General features: G+C 32.6%; 3 protein-coding genes across 4 annotated transcripts; 2 read left to right on the top strand and 1 right to left on the bottom strand.

The window, feature by feature from the left end:
* Nucleotides 1-2,731: 2,731 nt before the first annotated feature.
* Nucleotides 2,732-4,873, top strand: LOC105778045 (omega-hydroxypalmitate O-feruloyl transferase). Its single transcript, XM_012601615.2, has 3 exons — nt 2,732-3,030; nt 3,144-3,614; nt 3,703-4,873. The coding sequence occupies exons 1-3, from the start codon at nt 3,028-3,030 to the stop codon at nt 4,558-4,560; spliced, it is 1,332 nt and encodes a 443-aa protein (XP_012457069.1). The 5' UTR covers nt 2,732-3,027; the 3' UTR covers nt 4,561-4,873.
* A 3,941-nt stretch (nt 4,874-8,814) lies between these two features.
* LOC105775241 (exocyst complex component EXO70B1) lies at nt 8,815-11,479 on the bottom strand. The gene has a single exon (XM_012597772.2). It carries the CDS (start codon nt 11,392-11,394, stop codon nt 9,172-9,174), a length of 2,223 nt encoding a protein of 740 aa, XP_012453226.2. The 5' UTR covers nt 11,395-11,479; the 3' UTR covers nt 8,815-9,171.
* A 9,167-nt stretch (nt 11,480-20,646) lies between these two features.
* Nucleotides 20,647-23,797, top strand: LOC105777253 (glycerophosphodiester phosphodiesterase GDPD1, chloroplastic). 2 transcript variants are annotated; one of them, XM_012600405.2, is made up of 7 exons: nt 20,647-20,677; nt 21,554-21,738; nt 22,284-22,343; nt 22,449-22,730; nt 22,819-22,914; nt 22,998-23,194; nt 23,333-23,797. In XM_012600405.2, the coding sequence occupies exons 2-7, from the start codon at nt 21,625-21,627 to the stop codon at nt 23,556-23,558; spliced, it is 975 nt and encodes a 324-aa protein (XP_012455859.1). In that variant the 5' UTR covers nt 20,647-20,677; nt 21,554-21,624; the 3' UTR covers nt 23,559-23,797. The 2 variants fall into 2 exon arrangements, with proteins under 2 accessions (XP_012455859.1, XP_012455857.1); XM_012600403.2 differs by lacking the exon at nt 20,647-20,677 and adding an exon at nt 21,265-21,456.
* The last annotated feature ends 2,853 nt before the right edge of the window (nt 23,798-26,650 follow it).

Genomic DNA, 26,650 nt, shown 5'->3' with positions numbered 1-26,650 from the left:
TCAAATACGGTTTAATTTAATTTTATCATAAAAAGACAACAACTTAAAATCACTTAACCCGAACATAAAAATGATTTAACCTATAATGATGAAAGAATTACTTAAATTTAAATAAAATATTATTTTTAAAAATAATTTAGTAAATAATACCTATAACATAAATATAGATTTGGTGCAACTTATATAATTACCATTTAGAATTATGATAAGAGTAAGCAATTACAATTTAGTACTTGTAAGTGATCATATTTTTATATTTGTTCTCTTATTATATGTTCCTAAATTTTATTTAAAATTACGTTTTAGTTACATAACTTTTAGATTGTTACACTTTGGTCACCCGTACGGTAACTTCTATCAAGAGATGACATGGCCTATTACTTTAAAGGATTAATAGCTATTTTGTTACTTTTGAAAATTTTCCTATAACTAAAATTTATAAAAAATCTTAAAACTTAAAAAAAATTAAATTAACTATATAAAATATTAAAATTGAATAAAAATATAAAAACATTTAAAAGAATTAGTATATAAATTATAAAAAACTAAACTTCAAAAATATATGTAAAAATTTTAAAAATAATTATAAAATTAACTGATAATTTTTTTCTACCTTCTTGCAACAATGGAACCCAAACTTAAATGAAAGAAAAGAATCCCATATCTTCATTGCTCTCTCTCTTCCGTAAATATGAAAATTGTAATAATTTAATGATTGAAATATAATTTTAAATAAAATTTATCCATAAAAATATTACCATGAAAAGAAATATATTATTATAACAAAAATTTTAGCATGAGAGTAGTTTGAATTATCATTAAAATTTTAAATATATTATAAATACATTAAAGTAACTTAATTCAAAATGATGGTCTACGTGGCCAGTTTTACTTAAATTATTTGTTAAAGGAAAAATAATCAGTATGAATAAACAATTTGTTGAACTGATCTCACCTATCTCAAAAATTTTCTCCTCTCTAGAAGCTGATATGTTTTTTTTATTAGAGGTGTTTTTGGAATATTTAGATCACTTTTATAAGTTTGGGTTTGGTCTGAAAAATGAATTTTTTTTTTGCTTAAATCTGGCTCGATTTAAGAAAAGTAAATTTGAGCTTGGCCCGACTTGTCCATATTTGACTTTTTTAGATGAAATTTAATTTAAAATTAAAATTTTAAAAAAAATATATTACACTAAATCCACTAAAAAAAGACTAAGATAAAAATTTTCCAACACATTAAAAAGTATTTATATTAAAAATCCTACCATAAATATAGTAAATGTTTTATTATATTAAAAAACATAAATAAGTATAATAAGCATTTTATTGTACTAAATATAAATTTTAAAATTTTATATTTTAGGTTGGGTTTAGTTGATTAATTTTTTTTTAGGTTTTGGTCGTGGATTTAATTGTTATTGCATTAGTTATTTAATATTAATATAAATATAAATATATATAATTATTATTTATTATATATAATTAATATACTATTGTTTTATAACATAATATTTAGGTCGAGTTGGGTCAGACTGAGCCAAATTCTTGCCCTAGGTCTAACCTATATAGAAAGTAGACCTTAAGTTTGATTCAAGTCCATTTTTCTGGCCTCATATTTTGTCTAACTTCTCCGATTTTTCTTATGCTTCAAAAACAATTTTTCTTAAGGTAAAATATGTTAATTATCAAATTAATATTTGAGTTTCAACAAGCTAAAAAATTAGACATAGGTTTAGACAAGTTTAAATGTATTTTTTCACAAACTCTCGAAGTGACGACCCTTTTGATTTTAAACTTGTTGAGAGTTGGTCAAACTCTTTAAAAAAATATCTTTGAAGTATCATTAACTAACGGACCTCTCAATGGGTCAATATTGTCCCTATATCATACCAAGATTTTGTCTCTCGCCTCCATTGATTACTTTGAAAGGTTCACAGAGAGAAAGCATCTTAAGGCATTAAGGCTCCTTAATGCTATATAAAGGGAAAGAGTTCAAATCCTCACTATGAGTTATTTGCATTTTCATGGTAGATGGTCATGTGCTCACGACCCAATGCCTTGAGGTGCTCCTCGTCATAAACCTTTCAAGACTTTTATCGAAGATGAGAGACAAGTCTTGACACAATCCAAAAATAACACCAATTCATTAAAAGGTCTATTAACTCAAACAAAATAACACTTCAAAAATTTCTTCCCATCAACAAAAACTCATAAAAAAATTTTTATAAGTAAAATTTAAATAAAAAATTAATTAAAAAGGTCGAAGGGGCTGCGCATTTACAAAGGTTTTTTTATAAGATTAAGGACGACCTTGCCACCAAGTGAGGTCACCCAAATAATGTTCTAAAGATCTCATCATTAATGGTGAGATTTTTTCTTTTTAAAAAATATTTTGATAAACGATTTTTGTATATTTTATATTTAAAAAATAAAAAGATAATATTAATATTTAAAAAAAAAGAAAAAAGAGTGATGCAAAAGAACAGGAGGTACATAAGATGAAGAGTGAATAAAAATTGGGATGCCAACCCCACCAACCAAAGTCCAGTCGTAGTAGACAGACTCCTCCGTCTGGTGTGTTAGGTCCCTTAACCAGTGGCCTACCCCCAACCCATATGGACCAAAACCAATATCTTCAGTGCAAGAAACGTACCTTTATACACATATCTTACTAGTTTTCCCCACCATTTCCAGCCTTTGCCAGCTCCAATCCCTTTTCATATCATTTTCATTTATTTTCAGCTGTGCCAACTCCAATGAACCGCAGCCACATGCATTTTCATGTCATTTTCATTTCCTTTAACAAGTAAAATTAAAATTGTGACTCCGGGTCTTAAAATTTCCCTTATATATATCTAACAAATTCATTCATACCATTACAAAGTTGTGACTGACATCGAGCTACTACAATCCTTCCAATATTTTTCTAGTTTTTGGTTACTGCAATTTCCTGCTCCGAGACCTGACAATTTTCTTTAGTTTACTCTGCAAACTTAATATCTCATTACTCTCCTCCAGCTTTTTCACATGGTTTGTTTCCTCAGAATACTGGGTTTCTGCATTCATATCCATTAGATATGCTTAGTTTCGTTTCTCAGTTTAATAGATATATCGTCTGATCATATTTCTTATTTATGATTTAGGGTGTAGAAACTATTGAAGGTTGTGCTATAATGGAGAAGTCCAATGGCAAAGTATCCCTGCTTAGTGTGAAGCAAGGAGAGCCGACCCTGGTTTATCCCGCTGAAGACACGGAAAAGGGTCTTTACTTTCTCTCCAACCTTGACCAAAACATTGCAGTGATTGTTCGCACCATATATTGCTTTAAGTCAGACGAGAAAGGGAATGGAAATGCTGCTCAAGTGATCAAGGATGCTTTAAGGAAGGTTCTTTCCCATTACTATCCCCTTGCTGGGCGGCTAACAATCAGCTCGGAAGGGAAACTGATTGTTGACTGCAACGGAGAAGGGGCTGTCTTTGTTGAAGCCGAAGCTAACTGTAAGATGGAGGAGATTGGTGACATAACAAAGCCTGATCCTGAGAGTCTTGGGAAGTTGGTTTATGACATTCCTGGTGCAAAAAGTATACTAGAGATGCCACTTCTAGTGGCTCAGGTATGTAGATTAATTACAAAGTCTAGTCTATTGTACTTTGTACTCAACATTGAATTATTTCCAATACTCATGTGAAAATTTAATTCAGGTGACCAAGTTCCAATGCGGGGGATTTGTGCTTGGACTGTGCATGAACCATTGCATGTTTGATGGCATTGGTGCTATGGAGTTTGTCAATTCATGGGGTGAAACCGCACGAGGTTTGCAGCTAAGTATCCCTCCATTCTCCGGCAGAGCCATTCTGAAAGCTAGAAGCCAACCTAAGATAGAGCACCTGCATCAGGAATTTGCTGAAATAGAGGACAAGTCCAACACTAATGAGCTTTACAAAGATGAAATGCTTTATAGATCTTTCTGTTTCGAGCCTGAGAAACTTGAGAAACTAAAGAAAGACGCTATGGGAAACGGGGCTCTTGAAAAATGCACGACTTTCGAAGCTCTTTCGGCATTCGTGTGGAGGGCTCGCACCAAGGCACTTAACATGCTGCCTGACCAACAAACCAAGCTTCTCTTTGCCGTTGATGGCAGGCCTAAGTTCAATCCACCTCTACCAAAAGGCTACTTCGGCAATGGCATAGTATTGACAAATTCCATAAGCCAAGCAGGTTTGTTATTAGAGAAGCCACTTTCACATGCTGTGGGGCTGATTCAGGACGCAATTAAGATGGTTACAGATGATTATATGAGGTCAGCCATAGATTACTTCGAGGTGACAAGAGCTAGACCATCTTTGTCATCAACCCTCCTCATCACCACATGGTCTAGGCTATCTTTCCACACTACAGATTTCGGATGGGGAGAGCCTGTTCTATCAGGACCAGTTGCACTGCCGGAGAAGGAAGTAATCTTGTTCTTATCTCACGGCAAAGAGAGGAAAAGCATAAATGTTCTTTTAGGATTGCCAGCTTCTGCTATGAAGGTCTTCCAAGAACAGATGAAGATTTAGATGACAAGAATATTAAATTAATGTCGTTATACCCTCTCTTCTATTTCATTACTTTTTTCTGGTACTCAAATGTCTTTGTGGCATATTACTATATATGTTCGTCCTTGGAGATGCAGCTGATGAGCAAATGAGGCCTGATCGAATACCAAGTAAAGCTGGTATGGGGTCAATGGGACATCAAAGCTGAAAATCCATGGCTAAATTTAGGGTGGTTTTAGAGGAGGCACATGATCAATTTGAATTTGTCTTCCACACAAGTTATGTATCTTGGTTTTTTCTATAATTAAAATCTTATGCCATATGTTGTATTTAATTCTTTATTCAGAAGTGCACACATAAACATATACGTGTTTACACAAAAGAAAGGCAAATGGAGAGAAACAAACACATACATATGAGAAACACAGATGTTAGCTCACCTAAACAAGAGAAACATGTTTCATCGTGGTTGTTCTTTTATGCAGTAGAGTAAACCCAATTTTTGCATCAGATAGAAAAACAACTCCAAAGTGTAATAATATTGGGTTCAAGAGAGTCCGTACATTAACAAAATATCAATTCCATTCTGGAAAGTTTAATAAAATATATTATTTAAAATTAATTAATAATAGGACATAAAATATGTATGTTAATAAAATGTATATAATAAATTTAAAATGTTTTACTACTGCAATTAATTTGGTTCAAATCCCACCGTAGATATATTTTTGGGTCTTTTATCTAAATAATATAAAAATAATAATTAATTACAAAAAATGTATAAAAATAAATTAATTACGAAAATAGGCATTTGCGATAGTGTTCTGACGGTTTTGCCTAAAAATTTGACGGCACCAGACTGAAATGTGATGACCTAAAATATTGAGGGGCCTGATATACAAATTTTCTGTTTTGGTTGGCAGCCGAAAAAACCCCTGCGGTACCAAACTTTAAATGGATAAATTCCTTCATAAGCCCCCCTTTTTTTATTATTTGCTTCATATATAATTCACAGTTTCAAACTCCATGCAATTCAACCTACTTTCATGATTTTGCGCCTGGCACTACGTATTTTGGCATAACTTTTGTTACGCCACTTTGAGCCTAAGAACTAGGAAGGTGTCTTGCCCTATGCAAGCATCAATGTTGCTTTCGCATGTCATGTCATAACAACAATTATGTAAGTCCATTGCAGTCATTTTATTTTTTGCTGAGATGAGTGGATCAATTATATATGCCTTTGGTAGGGGGATAATTAGCCTTGAATGCACCTCTTCATTTTTAAAATATACATCGGTGACCCTATAGGGAAGTTACATACTTACATTTATTTTGCAGTTCTAGGGGTAGCACTTTCCTGAGGTATTCTGTAACAAGGCTGGTTTTTACATAAAGAAACTACTCTTGTTATGGCCCCTAATCAAAATGGCTCTCCATTGTCAAGTTATGTTTTTGTTTGTAATTCAAGGCTTGAAGCTGGGGTTTGAGAACAAAAGAAATAATGACCCAAAAGAGTGCAGTGTTTTTGTGTGGTTGAATTGCATTGAGTATGAAACTGCGAATTATATATGAAGCAAATAATAAACAAAGGGTTTATGAAGAAAATAATAAATAAGGGGGCTTATGAAGAATTTATCCATTTAAAATTTGGTGCCGCCACCCTTAAGGCCCTTTTTCCACCTGCCAACCAAAACGGGAAATTTACATATCAGGTCCATCAATATTTTAGGTCATCACATTTCAATCTGGTGCGCCGATTTGCCAGGCTGCACCATCAAAACACTAGCAAATGCCTATTTTCGTAATTAACTTGTTTTCTATATCTTTTTCGTAATTAATTATTTTTTTATATTATTTAGGTAAAAATCCTATATTTTTATTACTTTTTCAATAAAAAGACTCAAGTACCCTAAAAATTATATTTTTTTTAAAAAAATATGAAATGACTTCCGCAATTTTTCTAACCGAGTTGGTGACCCAATTGAGGGTGACACCAACTCAGCCGGGAGCTTAAATAATGGTATAGATAGATACACAAATTTGGTGAGAGAGAAGATTTTATGTTAAAAGTTATTTTTTAATTTACTAAAAATTATTATTGGTGTGGTGATAAAGAATTTGTTTATAATTTCATTAAATACAGGTTCAATCTTTAAACATGTTAGTTTTAGTTCTTTTATTTAAAACTATATAGAAATATGGAAAGATAAAAGATAATGAAAATAATATTAATACTCATTTAATAAAAGGGTATATTAATAATTTTTAACTGAATTGGTCCATGATAATAATGTTTATTTAAAAAATGGTTATATTAATAATTTCTTAACTAAATTAGTACCCGATTAATTCATGACACCAACTTAATTAAATCTTTTATTAATGGCTTAATGGTGTAAAAAACCTACAAACTTTTTCCAAAAAAAAAGTAATTAAGTCATTGCTTTTTCTTTTTTTGCACTCAATTGGGTACTTAGACTTTCAAAATGCATAAAAAAAGCCCTCAAACTTTTTCAAAAAAAAGCAATTAAGCCTCTGTTTTTTTTTCCACTCAATTAGGTACTTGATCTGCCAAAATGCATCAAAAATGACTTTTGACTGTTAACTTTAACAGTTGATCATTAAAGTTAACCGCCCCTAATTTTTTTTCAATTAAAGCCATCATGTGGCACAACCACAACGTGTCATGTGACAAAAAATGATAAAAAAATAAAAATTATTAAATTTTAATAAAAAATATTAGAAATTAGAAAAAATCGTAAAAAAAATAAAAATATAGAAAATTTTATAAAATTTTATAAGATCGTAAGAAAATTATAAAGAAATATAAAATTCGTAAAAAGAATTATAAAAATTATCGTATCAAAAGAAGTATTTTATAATTTTTCTATAACTTTTATTGATTTTTTTGTATCGTTTTTCGTCACATGTCACGTTGTGTTGCGACACGTGATGACTTTTTTTTTTTAGCAGAAACACGTGATGACTTTAACTGAAAAAAATGGGGCCGTTAATTTTAACGGTCAACGATTGAAGTTAATGGTTAAAGTGCCTTATTAATGCATTTTTATAATTTTTAAATATTTTTTATTAAAATTTACATTTTATAATTCTTTTTGCCACATGTCACATCGGGGTTGTGGCACGGGGTGGCTTTAATTGAAAAAACACTAGAGACAGTTAACTTTAACAATCAAATGTCAAAGGATTTTTTTGATACATTTTGACAGTTCAAGTACTCAATTAAGTAAAAAAAAAAAGCGAGCCTTAATTATTTTTAAAAAAATTGAGGGCATTTTAATATTTATTTAAAACATATATTATGATGTGGTTCGGGTGAGTTAAAACTGGTATAAATAAAAGCACATACATAATAATTAAAACTGAAATAAATAAAATAAATTTCACTTTTCTCCTTTGAGAGTTTAAAATAAATTAATAAGTATCCCGTGTAATTGTAAGGTATAAAATTAGGAGAACTTGGATTCTATAGTTGTTGAAATGGATTAGGCAAAACCAAAATAAATGGACCATTTGTGAATCATCAAACAAAAATGTATATTCCTAACACCCAAGCCAATAGTTACTTTTTTTTCTTCGGTACAAAACAAAATCACATAACTAAACAAAGTAAGTAGGTTATGTGGACCAGCAACTGCTCTTGCTCTTCCTGTATGGCCAATGGTTGACGTCGTATGTCCTATATCAAGGAGATATATTTGGCAACGTATCTAATGTCAGCCATTATCGGGGCTAATTTCCATTGAACCTGTATTTTCTCGAGGAAATTCTTTTCCCATTTCTTGGTTGGGTAATACACCCGACAGCATTGGATGCGTAGTCTTCTGAGTTGCCATAGAAGATATCGAGCAAGGAGCAGTTTGACATGGTGTTTGCTTGATCCTTGGTAAGTGGTAGCAAATTCATTTTACAGGATTAGGGTTGATGCCATGGATTGCAGGTGCTACACCATAGTTTGATGTGTTTATGTTGTACCGAAGAGAAAGGATACCATAGTACGGTTGTAGTTGGATTCTTGGGTCGATGTCAGGGGTTGAGTAGCACCTGTGATTTTGATTAGTTCGCGTCATTGTTGTGCTGATAAGGTCCGTTGCCTGTTGTGTTTGAAAAGCCAAGTTGAATTCACCATGATTTTGTATTAGAGAAACATACAGCATTCCTATGTTTCCATAATTGCCAAACGGTGGATATCCAGCCTTCGATTGTTGATTTGCCAATGGTTAACTTTTAGGAGGATAAAAAAGAAAATAGAACTAGGAAGAAGCTAGGTCATAATTAATAAAGAGTTGAAAGTATATTCTGTGTTAGCCAATCACTAACCACAAATCATAGAGTTCATCATTGATCATGATGCTCTTCGCATACATTTGTGTGAGATACTAATTATGAAAAAAAATACATGCAAGAACAAAAGAAATTGAATTATAAAAAAAAAATGCATGTTTCTTCTCTATGATGGCACATTTAATTCATACCATCCAACCCAAGCAGCTTAAGTTGCTGTCTAAATCAATAAAAAAACACTAACCAATTGTTTTCTTGGTACAAAAACATTTTTAAGGCTAAATAAGTTGAATTTCTTTTTTTTCTCAATTATAAATGTTGAATTAATTATGTTTTCTTGCCCCCTGGGTTTCCATCAAACAGATCATCAATATAAGTCTCTATATCCTCAGCCTGGAACTTGATGTACTTCTCCGTTTGTCGTCCAGGATCCAAGTATTGAGAGTATCTTCCCAAGAATGACCTGTAGGCTGGTATCACCACCGATGCTATGGACACCCTCAGCTCTGATTGCAGTTGCTTGTCGTACACCACCCAAGTGCTTTGAGTCCTATGTATTTCATCAAACATGGCGTTGAAGCTTTTGAATTTCTCTTTCAGCACCGGTTTCACCACCTTTCCCCGCACATTCAGTCCTCCATTGCTTATGCAACCCAGCAGCTTGGTCCACGTCTCTCTTTGGTAGCTCTTATGGTAGTTTCTAACATCAGACGATCTTTTGCGGCACCAATTATCCCCTACCACTTTGTGGAGCTCTACTGTTCCTTTTATCTTTTGCAACATGTAACGTCCGTTGTTCATCATGAAGATGCAGCTCAATGAAATATCCTTGTAAAGCTTTGACTTCGCCTCGATAGCTGAATCTAACAAATCCATGATTCTCATCAACTGCTCTTGAAATGGGGGTCGATCTTCTCCGGCATCATTCTTCTTGTACTTTAATGAGCGGCTCTCGTAATCCCGAGGCCTGCTTGTTGAATCAGCTCTTTCAATCTTGGAATGATCTTTGAAGACTTGCTCTATTGTATCCTTGTACTCGCATGCATACTTGAGATAGTTCATTATGTAGCGGGTTAATGGATGAACCGCTCCGCCAGCAACTGGGGTTTTGCCTGTATCCGATTTGATTGAATTCTCAAGATCACAGAATATGCAAATCGCAGACTCACCGATCCTACAACGGCATGTCGTTGTTTCCGTCCTGAGTTCATTAGCGCATTCCTTGGGAAACACGCTATCAATGGCAAAAAGATTATCGCGCAAGGCCTCGTACATATCGAGAAATTTAAAGAGCTTCTCCGTGGTAAGCTTGCAAAAGGCAGCTGCTTCAGGGAAATTGAGAAATTGGATGAACAAGCCACGTGCAAGGTTAGTGATGATTGTTTCATATAAAGAAGGATGACCGGAGAAGATTGTTTCAGCCAACTTGCGCTCGGCAGGGAAGTGGACATTGGCACATTGTTTAAAGATGGTGATCCATGGAGGTATGTCCCTTTCCAATAATTCCCATGGCATCTTTTGAGCATCATCTATACTAATCTTCTCGAACCCAAGATTCTTCAAGGTCTCCCCAATTATATGCATCCTACAGGTCATGTAAATCTCACGACATTCAAACTCGTGTCCTCCCGAGATCATCTCCATGGCTATTTTATTCATGTAGGCCAAAACTTGGTCAGAATACTCTTGTAACTTGGATTCCTCAGCAGGTCTATCTTCACCTTCACCAGCTTCAGTGCCTTGATCTGCAGCTGCTGCTGCTGCAACCTCTTGTTTAGGATCAGGTTCCACGTTTCTTAACTCTTCCAGGAGATACTTGAATTCGTCCTCCAGATAACACAAAGCACGAAAATGGATCCCACAAATGCGGTTGATTAAAGGGCCCTGCTTGGACTCCGGTTTGATGGGTGCTGATAGATCCTTATACAGCTTTAATATCTGCCTAACAACTTTGAAAAACAATGGATCATCCTCAGGAGGTTGTTGCCCCTTCACTTTTGTCTCAGCAGCAGTGGATTCAAGCTTAGATATTTTCTCTTCAAGAAGATCCAAATACTTTTCAATGAACTCCGGGATCTCTAAACCTTCATCTTCAACCTCCTCCTTTTCCTTCTCCTCCTTTTCCTCCTCCTTTCCTTCCTCCTCCTTCTCCTTCCCCTCCTCCTCCTCGTTCTCCTCCTCCTCCTCCTCCTTCTCCTCCTCCTCTTTCTTCTTCTTCTCCTTCTCCTCCTCCTCCTCCTTCTTCTTCTTCTCCTTCTCTATCTTCTCCTCCTCCTTCTCCTTCAAGATGGTGGAGAGATTTGACAAGAAATGTTCAATATCTTCAAAGGCTGTTTCAAGGGTATATGGTGGAGGAGTAGGTTCTTCAGGTTCGCCTCCTTCATTTTCTGCCTCTTGAGGCTTTTCTTCAGTTTCAGTTCCATCAGTCTCAGTTCCCTCTGGTTCCTCTTTCTCATCTGCAGCTGCCTTTTCTTCTTTATTGTCAACTTCGGACTTGTTTTCGTCGCCATCTGCCATTTTAAAACTTGATGACTTTTCATCCTTTTCCATGGCTAAGTTTTTACAAGAAGAAAAAAGTAGTAGGAAAGGGCACAAAAAAACGAAGATACGAAGGAGGAAACTATTGTTGCATTGGGTATTCTTTTTTACAAAAGAAAGGAATTAATTTGGTGTAGTTTTTAATTTTTAATTTCTATGAATTGAAATAGAAATGGTCATGGTGGTGGGGGAAATGTAGGGACAGGAAATTGTTGTGGAACATGATAAGGAAAGAGTTGATTGATCCGTTTTTAGGAGGGTTGACCAATGCAATGTGCCCCATTACCCCTATTTTGGCATCTCTTTTCCCCTGCTTCTTCGCTTCTTCTAACAGGATTTTTTAGTATTTATTTCTTATATATAATTAGTACATGCACAGAATCTTTAAAATCAACCAAAGTGCACCATCTATTACTTGGTTTAAGTTAATTGAATTGATGTCCCATGTATAAATACGCATAAAATATTTGATTCACACATCATAAATACATATAAAATATTTAATTTAAATTGATTGAGTTGATGTCCCATATATAAATACGCATAAAATACTTGGTTTAAGTTGATTGAATTGATGTTTATTTGATTCGCACATAATAAATATGCATAAAATAATTAAAAACTCAAAACTTCAGTTTCTTATGTAGAAATATTAAACAGCTAAGTGTTGTAAGTTCAGGTTTTAACTTGACATATGAAGGTGACACAATGAGTTTCCAAGACGACATCGATGACACCAATACTTGGGTGGCATATAGAGTTTAATTGGGCCATCATCGAGTAGCTTATATTTGCAGTGCCAATGTTTCGTCAAGCTTTATTTCTCTCTTTTTTTATTAATCCTCCTCTTTGCTGCCTAACAAGTATTCCTACATGGATTCAAAGCTTTTTATGTATCCACAATGTAAAATCTCTATGTAAATATTATACTAACTTTTTTTGTTTTTCATTTTATAAAAATATCTTATTTTCTTAAATTTGAGACTTATCTTTATATTTTAATTTTTAATATAATTTGATATCTATATTCTTATAATATTATTAATTAATCAAAATAGTTAACAGTAACTTTTCAATTAACTCCCTAAATTTCGTCAAATTCTAATTCCCACTCACAACCTTCCAAACACTTATAAACAAAGCGTGGAACTCAACATTTGCATGGAGACTACCAAGATGTGATGGAGCGGTCTTAGAAATATGCTATAAACCTAATGTGTCATGAATCATAAAAGACTTATTCGGTTGCTTTGTTAATTACATGATCCTAATCCATCATTATAGTCTTTGGTGAATGATTACCTATTGATTGCAAGAAAGACTTCAACAACCATGCAAAAGAAGCAGCAGTCTCATTTAACAAAAACGCACACCCAGACATTACATTACAGTTTATCGATGATGATTAATCCCTACAAAGGAAGCACATACCAAATTATATTTGTTTGTATGATAAGTTGTGTCAAAAACCAACATCTCCAAACCGATCATAATCAATTCTTAGTCTACCATCTATCTAAAAGAAGTTTGTTATTCGATTTTCTTGATCCCCTTGAACTGTGTAAAAAAACATTGGATCTTCACTTGCTTTGACTTTGACCATTCCCAACTTCAATCATCATCGTCGTCTGTTTGTTAATGTAATTATAACAATATCTTTTTGTAAACACAACATTTTCCATTCCACCTACTTCATTTGACATGTAAAAATAAACATATGTAGGACATATATCAACACTAACCATCGAGTTAATAACGTTATCTTTACTTACTAAAACTGATCGAAATGACTTTTCTAGATATCTTTTTGAAAGAATTGAAAAAAATTAAAAATCACTGATTTTAATCACACAAAATAAAAACACAATTCTATAGTGAAGAATAAAGCCTAGAATTAGAAAATAGAAGTAATATCTTAATTGTATATCTCATATAATTTGCTTTTATATATGCAATCATAATTGAAATTGGATTTTGTCCATACAGAATTTGGTAGAATTAAACTAAATTCAACATACAATCCAAGTAGAGAAGATAATAGAAAAGCAATATAATTTAATTATGTTTAAAATATAAAAGAAAGCTAAAACTTATGATTGAGTGGTGCTATTTTGCTTCTGATGAAATGATATCTTGGAGGACGATGTTGGGTTTCAGGGTTTGTTTTTATTTTTTTATTTTTATTTTTTGATAAATATTTTTCAAGAAAAAAAAGGAAAGTGGTTTGGAAGTTTAGTTCAACTCTACATATAATGTAGAAAAAAAAAGATGATGTGCCTTATTTTTAATGGGAGAGAGTATAGATGATGTGATGAGAAGAATTCATATTTGGACTCACGGAACAACATTTATGCTTTTCCCATCCTTGGACCAATTTTTAGAAAGCCATCTTATATCATATTGCAACATATCACAAGAAACCCACCGATATTTTTGAATGAATTTTGTCCTTCAAAAGTAGCATGTTTTAATCACATTCTTAATGCATTTTTGGAATATAAATAATACAAAATTATAAAATTTATTATATTTATTTGTGTTTTTTAATATAAATAATTTTTAATGTGTTAGAATTTTTTTATTTTAACATTTTTTAGTGCATTTAGTATATTATATTTTTAAAAATATATATTTTTAAATAAAAAATAATTTAAAAAAATCAAATATGAATGGGACAGGTTTACTTTTTTTAACTGGGCCTGGGTTAGGTAGAAAAGTAAGCCCATATTTTGGGTCGATCCGAACCCTAACTTAAAAAATTGATCTAGATACCTTATATGGACCCAACCCAAACCCGATCCAACCCGACCCGTGAACATCTCTATCCTTGATCTAGTTAAGTATTAAATAATTTCTAGAATATTTTTATTAAATTTTCTTAGAATTAATTATGGTCAACTAAGTGAGGGATAGAATATGATGCTACTTTCTTTATTACAGATCACATGTAATAGTTAAATAATAAAAATAATCTAACAATTCATTAGGCTTAATATAATATTTGGTATTTGAACTTGACACTTTTTCTTAATTTGGTACCTAAATTTGACACTTTTTCTTAAGTTGGTACTTAAATTTTTTGAGGTCCAATTTGGTACCTGAACTTGACTCTTTTCCTAATTTGAAACCTTTTTTTGGTTAGATTTGGTACTTGTCAAATGTTTTACAAATTACTCCAATATACTAATAATGTTAATTTTTTATGAAGTAGCAAAAATAATCAATGTATGGCCAACATGCACAAATGATATGATATTTTTGTAGTTTCTATGCTCAATTACTTTTAGTTTTATTTATTTGTTAACTGAAAATAATGAATTTCTTTTAATTTGAGGTTTTAAAAATCTTTTTTCTTATTTAATATTAATTAATTAAGCATAACTCAATACCTTTTTTAACATGAATTTTCTTTAATATGACAATATTTTTGTAGCATAACAAAAAAAACTTAGTTAGTGTTTTATGTAATTTGTATAACATTTAATAAATTTAGATACCAAATTAAATCAAAAAGAAAGCTTAGGTGCCAAACTAGGAAAAAAATGTCAAGTTCAGGTACCAAATTGGGCCCAAAAAACATTTAGGTACCAAATTAGAAAAATATGTCACGTTCAAGTACTGAATTGGGCCAAAACAAAGTTTAGGTACCAAATTAGGAAAAAATGTCAAATTTAGGTGCCAAATGTTATATTAATCCAATTCATTAATAATTTTTTTATTGAAAGGCTGGATTTTATTAGAACGAAATGACAACGTGCAATAACTAGAAATACAAAAAAGAAAAACAACAAAGAAAACAAACAAGCCCTAAATGAAAAACCGATAAAATAAGAAAAAAAACCCAACCACAAATAAAGAGCCTTCCTCGACCAAAACTGAACATGCAAGAAGAAGAAAAGCTCACAAAGTAACCATCCGATGCCTGTAAAGAGAGAAAAAGAAACTCTGGCATCTCTGACAGTCTCCAACAACTTGTCATTCGTTCCTTACTAGTTGATGAGAAGAAGCACACTGATAAAATGAGGTTTGAGACAAGCACCACAACCGATGAAACCCAAACCAAACCACCCATTGTCAATCTCCAGCCACCCACCACACCATCTATTCTGACACAAGTCACCCACGCCCCGAAAACTCTATATCGAGCCAAAAGCCAAAAGGTGAACACCTCAACCACCCCTTTTAACTTTCCACGATGTCCAAAATCGTCGATGAACCATCCTTGACCCACCAAGTAGCACATCGACAGAGAAAACCTTCTCTTGCCAATAGGTGGGCAAACCAATTACCTTCACGTTTGATATGCTGAAAAATGCACTTCTTAAAAGCCAAAGAAATTTGCTTTAATTCCCAAGCATAAGGACTAACTTCCAATCGATCAACGCTGGCAAACTAGAATTTCGAAATGACCATGCCTTGAGTCACCCTTAACCTCTATCGATCTGAAGCCCATATCCTTCGCAAACTGAATCTTCTGTAATCCAGCCTAGGCCTCTGCAGTCAACGGAGAGGAAACATACTTATTCCAGAAACAGGTGGACCCCATAAGCAAACACGAGGCATTGTGAATGACAACTCCCCCCTGTAGCACCCAACTGATTGGAAAAACTAACATCGAAGTTAACCCTATAAAAGAGTCTATGTGTATTTACCAAAACCCTAAAATCTGAGTGCGTTGAATGACTAAAGCTATGAATAATCGTTCCAATTGTAGAACATGTCTCGAAATAAAGGTAACCATATCCCGTCTTGACTATCATATCCTCTTATGGACCAAAAGATTTTGTGAGTACCATAATGCCCAAATTGTGACTACGATGGTTAATCGTGTTGTAGGGGTACTTCTAGAGAAGAGATGTTGCACCCATGCCGCCAAACCCTTATTAGAAAGATCCGGTTGCTAGGAAAAACCCTAGTCCAACCACATGGGAAGCACTAACGAGCAATCTCAACATGCATGAAGAGGAGTTTCAGCATCGGTGCCACACCTAGGACACATCGCATCCCCCCTGCAATTGACGACGGAACATATTAAAATTAGTGGGTACAAAATTATGTAGAAATTTCCAAGTTGTATTTTTAATTTTCAAAGGTGTTTGAATTTCCTAAAGTTGTCTATACATGGACTAGTACCCGCGCTCACAACATTATACCGATCCTCATCTGATTCGGGATAACCACAAAGAAAGAGCCGATAACCAGTCTTCATGAAATATTCCTTGAAATTCTTGAGGCACCATCGCAATCTGTCAATCGTACCATGTTGTGCCAATGGAAGGCGAAGAATCTTCTAAGCGTCTTGGTAAGTAAATATCGAGCGCACAAGATCCAATTTCTAAGTTTGCGTATCAGCATCAATTAAATGAATAGATGATTGAATCATGTTTTCACATCTACCAACCTTGCATCCATCAACTCTCTTCTTTTTCTCATTTAATTTTCTTTTCTTCATTTAGTGACGCTCATGGAACTAATGTTAGGGGGGTATGTAGCAATATTTTGTTTATTAATGTTTGGTTCATGAACAAAACACCTATAGGAAAAACCAATTAAAAGGTCTAGCAATAATAATCTTATACATCATCTTCTTTTGGAATTTTACCAATACATAACCTAGTATTAGTAGCCTTAATTTGGTTGATTTGATTACTAATTATATATAGAACTGTCATGGGTCTGGTCGGATTGGGTTTGGGCCAATTCAATGTAAATGTTTAGGTTTGAGTTTGGTCTAGCTCAAAAAATGGGACTAAAATTCAACATAAGCTCAATCTAAATTAAAAAAATGCTAAATCCAAGCCCAATACAACTCACCCGTATTAATTTTTTTAGATTAATTTTTTATATAAAAACAAATTTAAAAATATAATACATCAAATGCACTAAAAACATTAAAATAAATGTTTCCCAACCAATTGAAAATACATTAAAAAAATATGTATACTTAAATAACATTAAAATAATTGCAACTTAACAAGAAAATGCCTATAAAGTAGTAGCAAAATTAACAATAAAACAATAGTTATACAATATCCAAATAATAACAATAAAATAGTAACAATATAATAGTGAAATGGTAGCAAACGAGTAGCAAAATGTCAGCCAAACAGCAGTAAAATAATTGATTCGGGTCAGGCCTAGGCCAAAAAATCCTACTTAAGGCTCGACCCATTTAGAAAATATGTCTTTTTTTTTTGTTCAAACCCATTTTTCAGGTCTATATTTTTACCCAAACCTTCCTATTTTTCAGGCAGATCTTCGACCTGGACAGATGGCACTCATAATCAGGTCTAACTATATCCTATATTCATTAATTGAATTATATAAACATTAATCATTGTAACCTGTAGGTTTGTGCAAGTATACACAGTCGTTATCAAGTAATAAGTAAATATAAGAGTTATCGTCTCCACATGGACTATATATGTTAATAAAATAATTGCAAAATTAAAGATTACGAATTGGTAAGAAAACACAATAATTTTCATGTGATGGATAAATTTGATTTTAACTAAATGCAATTGAATTAATCTAAATGCAAGGAATGATATGAGATGGTTTAGCAGCAATTTTACAAGCTTCAACAATAATAACATGAATGAGCTAGAACAATTCAACATTTGACTCAATTCATCTTTCATCATGTTTAACAATATTCGAAAAGTATTCCATGGAAACTCGATCTTTCATTAACTTGAAACCAGATATAAGCTATAAGTCCTTTTAGAATCTTTTACTAAGAAAACCATGCATACTACCATGATCATATTTAACTAAGGGTTTCTTAGAGTTATGTGAAATAACAGGGATAGATTAGGTTTGAAACACTTTAATCACACAAAGCTAAAAGTTATGCAAGGTAATAGGGCTCTCTCGAGTTATTACGAACCTTTAATTTAATCGGGTTAGAATCTAAATTAAGCATGCATCTTTCAATTATTGTGTCCATTAATTGTCATCTGGCTAGGATTAAAACTAATTCTAATATATTCAATCACATTTTAATGAATGAAATACATGCATGAATTTAATTGAAAGCATGGATGATTGAGGCACAAACATCATAAACATGAATAAAATGAACTTCATCAAATTAATGTAATCATTCTAACTGAAACAAAATTAAGCTATCATTGTTAATGGAATAAACATTAAAATAATTTGCGAACATGTTTAATAACTTCGGCAGTCCTCTGAAAATCAGTCGTAGTGGCTTCCTCTGATCCTTCGTAAAGTGCTCCTCAAGGTGGCCGACCAAGAGAGAATTTTCTTAAGGAATTGCTAGCTAAGGGGAATGGGGAGAATGAATGGATTTATGCGTAAAGAATGAAAAATGAATGAATTATTGATGGATAAGGGATGGTGAAGTGAAAGGTAGTATTTATAGTGGATGGAGGGCTTGAAAGGTTATTGAAGATTGCATGAAAATCCCTTGATTTTCTCATTCTCATGGCCGGCCATGAATTGTGGGATGCATGGTTGGGAAGTTGTTGATTGAACAATTCTCCCCTGATTCATGGAATAGGTTGGATAGTTTTGGTGGTGGAAGTTGGGGGATAATTTGTGATCTTTTTGCAAGTATAAGGACCACAATTTAATTATCTCAAAACATGATTTTTAGGCTGCTCTTGATGCTTGTCGAATTTGGGCTTCTCTTGTAGCCCAATTTAAGACACAATTAGATTTCTTTTCAACAACCAACTTCAACTAGGTTAAAGTCAAATTTCTTAACCCAATCATGCTCTAGCCGTCAATATGACTTGTTCATGTGTGACATTTAATTTGCTCTCATGTTTAGTCAATTCCATGGTAACATTGCAATAGATTAATCACATTTTTAAATATGTAGCAATATAACTTAATTTTATGCAAAATTAACTGTAAAATATAATAAAATTACAAATTTATTAAAATCATGATCAATGTCTTAATATAAATTAAATTAACATAATTTGCTAACAATATACACAAAATTTGATGGAATATTAAGTAAAAAGATGTTACATAACACAATCAAAATTGATTAAGAAAAACTAAATAATTTGGATTAGTTCATTTTGTTTTCACAAACTAAGTTGAGTTTTGGTATAATTAATTGATTAATCCATTTAAAACCAAGAAGTAAGAGCCGTAGCGTAAGGTAGCACCTCAACCCCATCTTTATCTATGTGTCCAATTAATGACACAACTCCCACGTTGCAAACATTGCAGAATTTTATAATATTTTTATACAACTATCTTCCACGCAACTCTATCGTGGAAACACATCATCTTCCTCATCCAATTGCTTCTTACCCTTAACAATCTCTCCAGTTCTAGTCTTAGTCCCTCTTCATTTTCAATTTCACATTATTTCTTAAAGTAAATCTTTATGTTTTCACTTTAATGTCATTAGTTAGCAATGCTATTAAAGAGTAGGATTAAATTATGTTAAATTAAAATGATATGATTAAATATTAAAGTTTAACATAGTAAAGGGACCAAAATGAAATTAGACCTAGTAAATGTCAACATAATTTTGTCAGCCACGTGTCTGTTGGTAACATAGTACGTCATTTGGATGGTTTTTTTTCTTTGGAGAAATTAAATAAATTAGAGATAAAATTCTTCCGGATGCTAATTCCTTTTATAGGATTTCCAAATATGAAAATTCTACCGTACAACATTCATACTTACTTTTTATTCCATCTAATAACAAATCATTGGTGCGATCATTTCTTCATCCTCCAACATTTGTTCATGAGATAAAAATATAGATTTAAAAATAGATTTAGACAAAAATAAAGTCCGCTTTCTAAATTGGTCGAATCTCGGGTAAAATTTTTTAACTTGGGCTCGACTCGACCTAGCTTGAATTTGCCTAATTTTTTTGTTGCTGTTTGTTGCCATTTTGATGTTGTTTTGCTACCAATTTCCTATTATATTACTATTATTTTGTTATTATTGTTTGAATATTGTATGAATCTTATTTTATTATTAATTCTGCTACTAGTTTAGAAGTTGCTAAGTTGTAACTATCTTAGTGTTATTTAAGCATAAAGACTTTTTTAATGTATTTTTAATTTGTTAGGAAACATTTATTTTAATATTTTTAGTGTACTTGATATATTATATTTTTAACTTTATTTTATATAAAAATTTAATACTGACGGGTCAAGCTCGAATTTAGTATTTTTTATTTGGACTGAGCTTAAAAAAAATTTATTTGTTAATGTCACTGGCATCCCTAACCTCAACCAAGTCCCAAAAAACAATGATTCTCTATCTCTCTACTCGTCTCGTTTTAATTCCGAAGGTGCATATATATATATATATATATATATATAGCTTTCATCTTTATTAAAAAATCTCATCTTAAACTCAAACTTAAAATTTTACATTGATCCGATCCCAACTAACCCACAATGAATTAGACCATCTCCTTCCCGAAAAGGAATTTTTAAACCAAATTCGGTGAATGTGATGAATTCATTTTCTATTTTTATGATTTTTTTTAATTACAAATAGTATTAACGCGACTTGAATATAAATCATATTTGAGATGGGAATACCTTAATTTCAAAAAAAAGATAAAAATTTAACTGAAGTAATTTGTTGAAATTATGTCCCGGTCTAGTCAATAAAAGTTCCTTTTAATAAATAAATTAACAAAAAATAACCAAATTTCAAGAGATAAAATCGCCGTTAAACTTAACGGAATAAGGTGACATGTCAACCAGTGAGTGGGTAACTTAAGACAGAAGCCGACGTTATAACAAAGAATATCCAAAGGCATAATTTAGGGTTTGGAAAACTGGGAGAGAATATTCTAAATTCTGATTTTAAGATCCCTCTTTTCCTCACCTTCATGGAACGCCCCCTCCCCCTCCTTTAAATACACACACCCTTCTTCTCCAAATCCTCACAATCAAACAAACTAAAGATCCTTAATTTTTCCCTTTCTTACTCTATCCCCCTTTGTTACAAGATAAATGGCTCTTAAAGCTGTTAATGTCACCGACGTCCCTAACCTCGACCAAGTCCCAGAAAACAACGCTTCTCTGTCTCTCTACTCGTCTCGTTTTAATTCCGAAGGTGCATATATATATATAGCTTCCATCTTTATTATAATATCTGGGGTTATTCTTCTTTTTTGGCTAATGATGGTTTTATATATATTTGTTGTGTTTAGGGTTGGAGTTGAACAGTGAAGCAACGTTTAAGGTACCGAAGTTTTTGGTAATAGGGCATAGAGGGCATGGGATGAATATTTTACAAAGCTCTGATTCGAGAATGAAAGCCATTAAAGAAAACACCATTCTTTCCTTCAATTCCGCTGCTAAATTTCCCATTGATTTCATTGAATTCGACGTTCAGGTAACTCTTCTATTTCTGGGGAACCTCTTTGTTTTTTTTTTTTTGTTTTAATTACCGTGAGATCTTGCTAGAACACGTGAAACCAGGTTGTTCTGTGGACAAGCGTCGTACGTTCGCCGCGTACGACAAGATGTTCTGTCTTAATCTGAGCGGATTGGGTGGATAATATGATTCATGATTGGTTTATTTCTTCCCTCACGTGCCTACAAGCGCGTTTCCAAAGAAAATTTTCCCCAATTTTTTCCTTTTAAAAACAGGAAAATAAAATAAAACCCTAAGTTTATATTTCCTTGGAAAGATTGGAGTCTTTTTTCATTACTATGAATTTCGATTTCTGGTTCTTATTTTCAAATGAAAGATTACTGATTTGTGCTTATTTTCTTGGTGGGTTTTCTTTGGGGGTGTTTTTTTAAAAAAAAATTAAAACAAAAACAGATTTTGATTTTAAGAAACTAAAAAAGAAAACAAAAAGCTACGGAGGTGATGAAAAACTGGCCATGAGCCAATCACAGGAAAGTAAAGAAAGGCATTGTGGTTTTTTGTAGGTGACGAAAGATGACTGCCCTGTCATTTTCCATGACGACTTTATCTTCTCTGAAGAAAATGTAAGTTACATAAAGTTACATATTTTCCTTCAAAACTTGCATCTTAATTAGCAAGGTTATTTAAGCTTATTTACTGTGTTTACCAAAATTAAATTTTTATTTCAGGGTACTGTCTTCGAAAAAAGAGTCACAGAGTTATCTCTGGAAGAATTTCTATGCTTTGGACCCCAGAGAGAAGCAGGGAAACAGGGGAAGAGTTTGTTGAGGAAAACCAAAGATGGGAAAATTCTCAACTGGAATGTTGAAACTGATGATTCATTTTGTACATTGGCTGAAACCTTCCAGAAAGTTGATCCTTCTTTAGGTTTCAATATTGAATTGAAATTTGATGACCATATTGTTTACCAACAAGACCATCTCATCCATGTCCTCCAAGTCATCTTGCAGGTACATCAAAGGAGGCAGCTTTTTTTTTTTTTCAACATTTGGTAATTAGAAAGCCTTATTATAATATAGGAACTTTATCATGTCACAGGTGGTATCTGAGTATGCTAAAGATAGGCCCATAATCTTCTCTAGCTTTCACCCTGATGCTGCTCAACTGGTTAGGAAATTGCAGAACACTTACCCTGTAAGGACTCCAGCTACAATTTATTATTATTTTTATGCATCATATACAATTTTATTGATGTTTTGAACTTGGAAAATCAACAGGTTTTCTTCTTAACGAACGGCGGGACTCAAGTTTACTATGATGTAAGAAGAAACTCCCTGGAGGAGGCCATAAAGGTGTGCATGGAAGGAGGTTTACAAGGGATTGTTTCTGAGGTCAAAGGAGTGTTCGGAAATCCAGGAGCAGTGCCTAGGATCAAAGAGTCTAAGCTCTCTCTCCTCACATACGGCAAACTTAAGTAATTTCCTAATAAACTTCAACACTTTTTAATTCTGATGTTGACATTGTTTAATAAACTTGCATCCCTTTTCAAATCTGTAAAGAGTTGATTGCTTGGAAGGTTGGATCTAATATAGAATTAAACTTGTTATTGCAGCAATGTGCCTGAAGCTGTTTGCATGCAACATTTGATGGGGATTGATGGAGTGATAGTTGATTTTGTTCAAGAGATCTCGCATGCAGTGGATGACATGATTATCAAGCCTTTAAATGAGGGATTAAGAGAAGGGGACGAGGAGACTGAGACCAAGTCAAAGCTGCAGTTCTCACAGCAGGAGCTCTCTTTTCTCTTAAAGCTAATTCCAGAGTTGATACAGCACTAACTTGTCCCTACCACTACAGTTTTTTTGTTTTTTTACCAACTTTACCTTCTTCTTTTTTAATATTTTGGGGCTGTCTTGCTGGATACCTTCGAAGAAGTCAAGGTGACATTTTTATGTATAAAATACATAATTAATCCATTAATTTTAATGCCTTTACATTAAAAAAATTCACAGATTGCAATTAAAATAACGAGTAAGTCCTCTATATGAAATAGCAAAATAATTTTTTTTGTTAAAAATTAGTCCATATGTGTTATATTTAACAGAAAACACCAGCTTAATTTTTAATCTAACTATTAAAGAAACAAAATGCAATTGACTTACAATATAGGTATCTCAACTGTAGAAAGAAGTTTAAAGATAAGACATCTGTATGAACACTGATACAACTGCTACTTGAAAAGCTGATCTATCATAGTTTCAGTTGTGTTGTGTTTTGTCGTCACTGTGAAAATTACATATTTGATATTGGGACTCATACTCAGCACACGTTAACAGAAGAGGGAGGGGGGAGGGAGGGAGGGAAGGATAATGGAATGTAGAATAAGGTGCCATTCATTAAAAGGAAGAAATAAAAAATAAAAAGAGTTGATGCAAACCATGTGTGAATGATGTAGATGTCCACATTTCGAGAAAAAGTTGTACAGCTAAAGGTCTTAATTGCATGTGGAAACTAGAAATCCATGGATAGAGGGGCAACTGGCAATGTTCTCGTTGTGACTATAGAATAACCAAATCATGGAATTGGTTCTTCATAAGCTGTTTCATTTTTGTTTTTCAGGATGAGGTTACCAAAGCTTGAACCTTGACATTTGGTGCCAATATATTAATTTCTTTTCACACGTTTCATAGGCTGTGTCGGGATGGGACCATTATTTTAGTAGCTCATCTTATGGAAGTCAAGTTTTGGGGTAATAGTGTTTTATACGATCATGAGTTTAAGTGTATGTAAATGTTCCAGTCGACGGCCATTATGCGGTCATGAGTTGGAGTATAACTTGGGAGCCAGTTGATAGAGGTTTCAAGCTTTGAATACACCCGGACGTGGTGGCATATTGACACTAGAGGTGTTCATGGGCCGGGCCGAGCCAGGCCCAAAAAAAATTCAGCCTGCGTCCTAGGCTTGAAATATGGGCTTGAAATTTTGTCCAGGCTCGGCCCGGGAAAAAATTTCTAAGCCCGAGCCCGGCCTAGCCCATTTTTTTAATAAACACCAAAAAATTATTTTAAAAAATTATTTTAAAATTAAAAAAATAAAAAAAATAAAAATTTATTATATATTCGGGCCTATATTTTTACCCAAACTCTTCCATATTTCGGGCAGGCCTTCGGGCTGGGCCGGGCCGCTCGGCCCATGGACACCTCTAATTGACACCATATATAAGATTGAGGTCATAATCATAAGGAGAAATAAAGGGATTTTCTGGTATATTCAACGTAATTTTTTTCTCCATCTCCACTGAAGGTAGTATCTTTAACCTTCCTTCTTGTCACATCAGCTGAAAATGCGTCTAGTTGGAGGGCTTTTAATGCCTTTCTCTAACATGCACTGAAAAAGCGTCTTACGTGGAGTGCCTTCTCTCTAAAAATTTAAACCCAAAATTTTAGCCACTCAACCATCACATATGTCGGGATTCCTGGGATATATTTTCTAAACCTATATCGATATTTGAAAATAATGCACTGGAATATTTAATCAAACCGAGCAGTTTGAGTTTTGATTATGATGTGCTTTGAATTTTGCAATTCGAATAATTTGAATATACGATTGGTGTAAATACAATCCCTCTAAAAATTGAATTAAATAATTATTAATTTTACATCTCAACAAATTATAAAAAAATTATATATAAAAAATTAAAAAAATTAATATAAAAATATAAAACAAACCTAAAGTCCTAAAAAACTCAAATCCTACTTAAAAATCCTAAACCTTAATCCTAATTTTAAAAACAAAACCCTAACTTGTAACGACCCGATAGTTACAGGTACTGAAAAGTGTACTTTCGGGTCTCCATTTTTGTAAAACGGATTCGTAAATATTTTAATAGGTAATTGTCTGGTTAATTAGGTTTTGATTAGGTGAATTTGTTTAAATTAAGAGTAATTAGGTGAAAGGACTAGATTGCATATAGGGAAAAAGTTGAATTATAGATTGGAGGAAAAGTGAAGGGACTACATAATCAATTAAGTCATAAATTGACAAGTGGATGGTGTTGGTAAATACATGTGTTATAATAATAAACATATGTATTTAATAATAAAATATGCATTGCTTATTAATTAAGTAAATATATTATTATTATTATTATTATTATTATTATTATTATTATTATTATTATTATTATTATTATTATTATTATTATTATTAAAACAAAACAAATAAAAGAAAAGAAAAGGAATTGAAAAGAAACAGAGAATAGAACGAAACAGGGAAAAAGAGAAAGAGAAAGAGAAAGAAAGAAGGAGAAAAGTTAGAGTTTTAAGGGTTAAAAGCTCAATTGGTTAGTCAATTTAGTCTATTTTCTTGTAATTTTTTTTATTTTTAAATTTTAGTATTAAATACTACTTAACCTATGCTGAAATTTTAGAAATTATTGGATTTTTAGATGTTGTCTATGTTGAATAATTTGAATATTAGGGATTAAATTGATAGATTTTAAGTTAGAACCGAGAAATGGATTAGATTGTGGAATAAATTATAAGTTTTGAGTAATAGGGACTAAATTGTGAAAATTTTGAAATTTAGGAACTTATGTGAAAATAGGGAGTTGAATTTAGTTTAAAGTTGAATTTGCATGAAAATAAAGAACTAAATGTGAAGAATACAAGTTAGTCTCGGTTTAGGGACTAAATTAAAATTTAGGCAATATTTGAGTAAAAATTGAAATATTAAATATGAAATTGAATTGTGTTGTATTGATGAATTTTAATTGTTTTAATTCCGTAGCTAACGTCGTACCAGAATCATCGACTAAAAAGGGAAAAGATAAAGTCGACGTTGAATAGCTCGAAATTTCCGATTTGTATTTCTATAATCCGAAACTAGTTATTAATTGTTGTATTTTTAATTTAATGTATATGGCAAGTGT

The sequence above is a fragment of the Gossypium raimondii genome, chromosome 10, assembly GCF_025698545.1.
Source record: "Gossypium raimondii isolate GPD5lz chromosome 10, ASM2569854v1, whole genome shotgun sequence".
NCBI classification, from domain to species: domain Eukaryota; kingdom Viridiplantae; phylum Streptophyta; class Magnoliopsida; order Malvales; family Malvaceae; genus Gossypium; species Gossypium raimondii.
The sequence above is the reverse complement of the archived record's forward strand: the minus strand, read 5'-3'. Positions and strand labels throughout refer to the sequence as shown.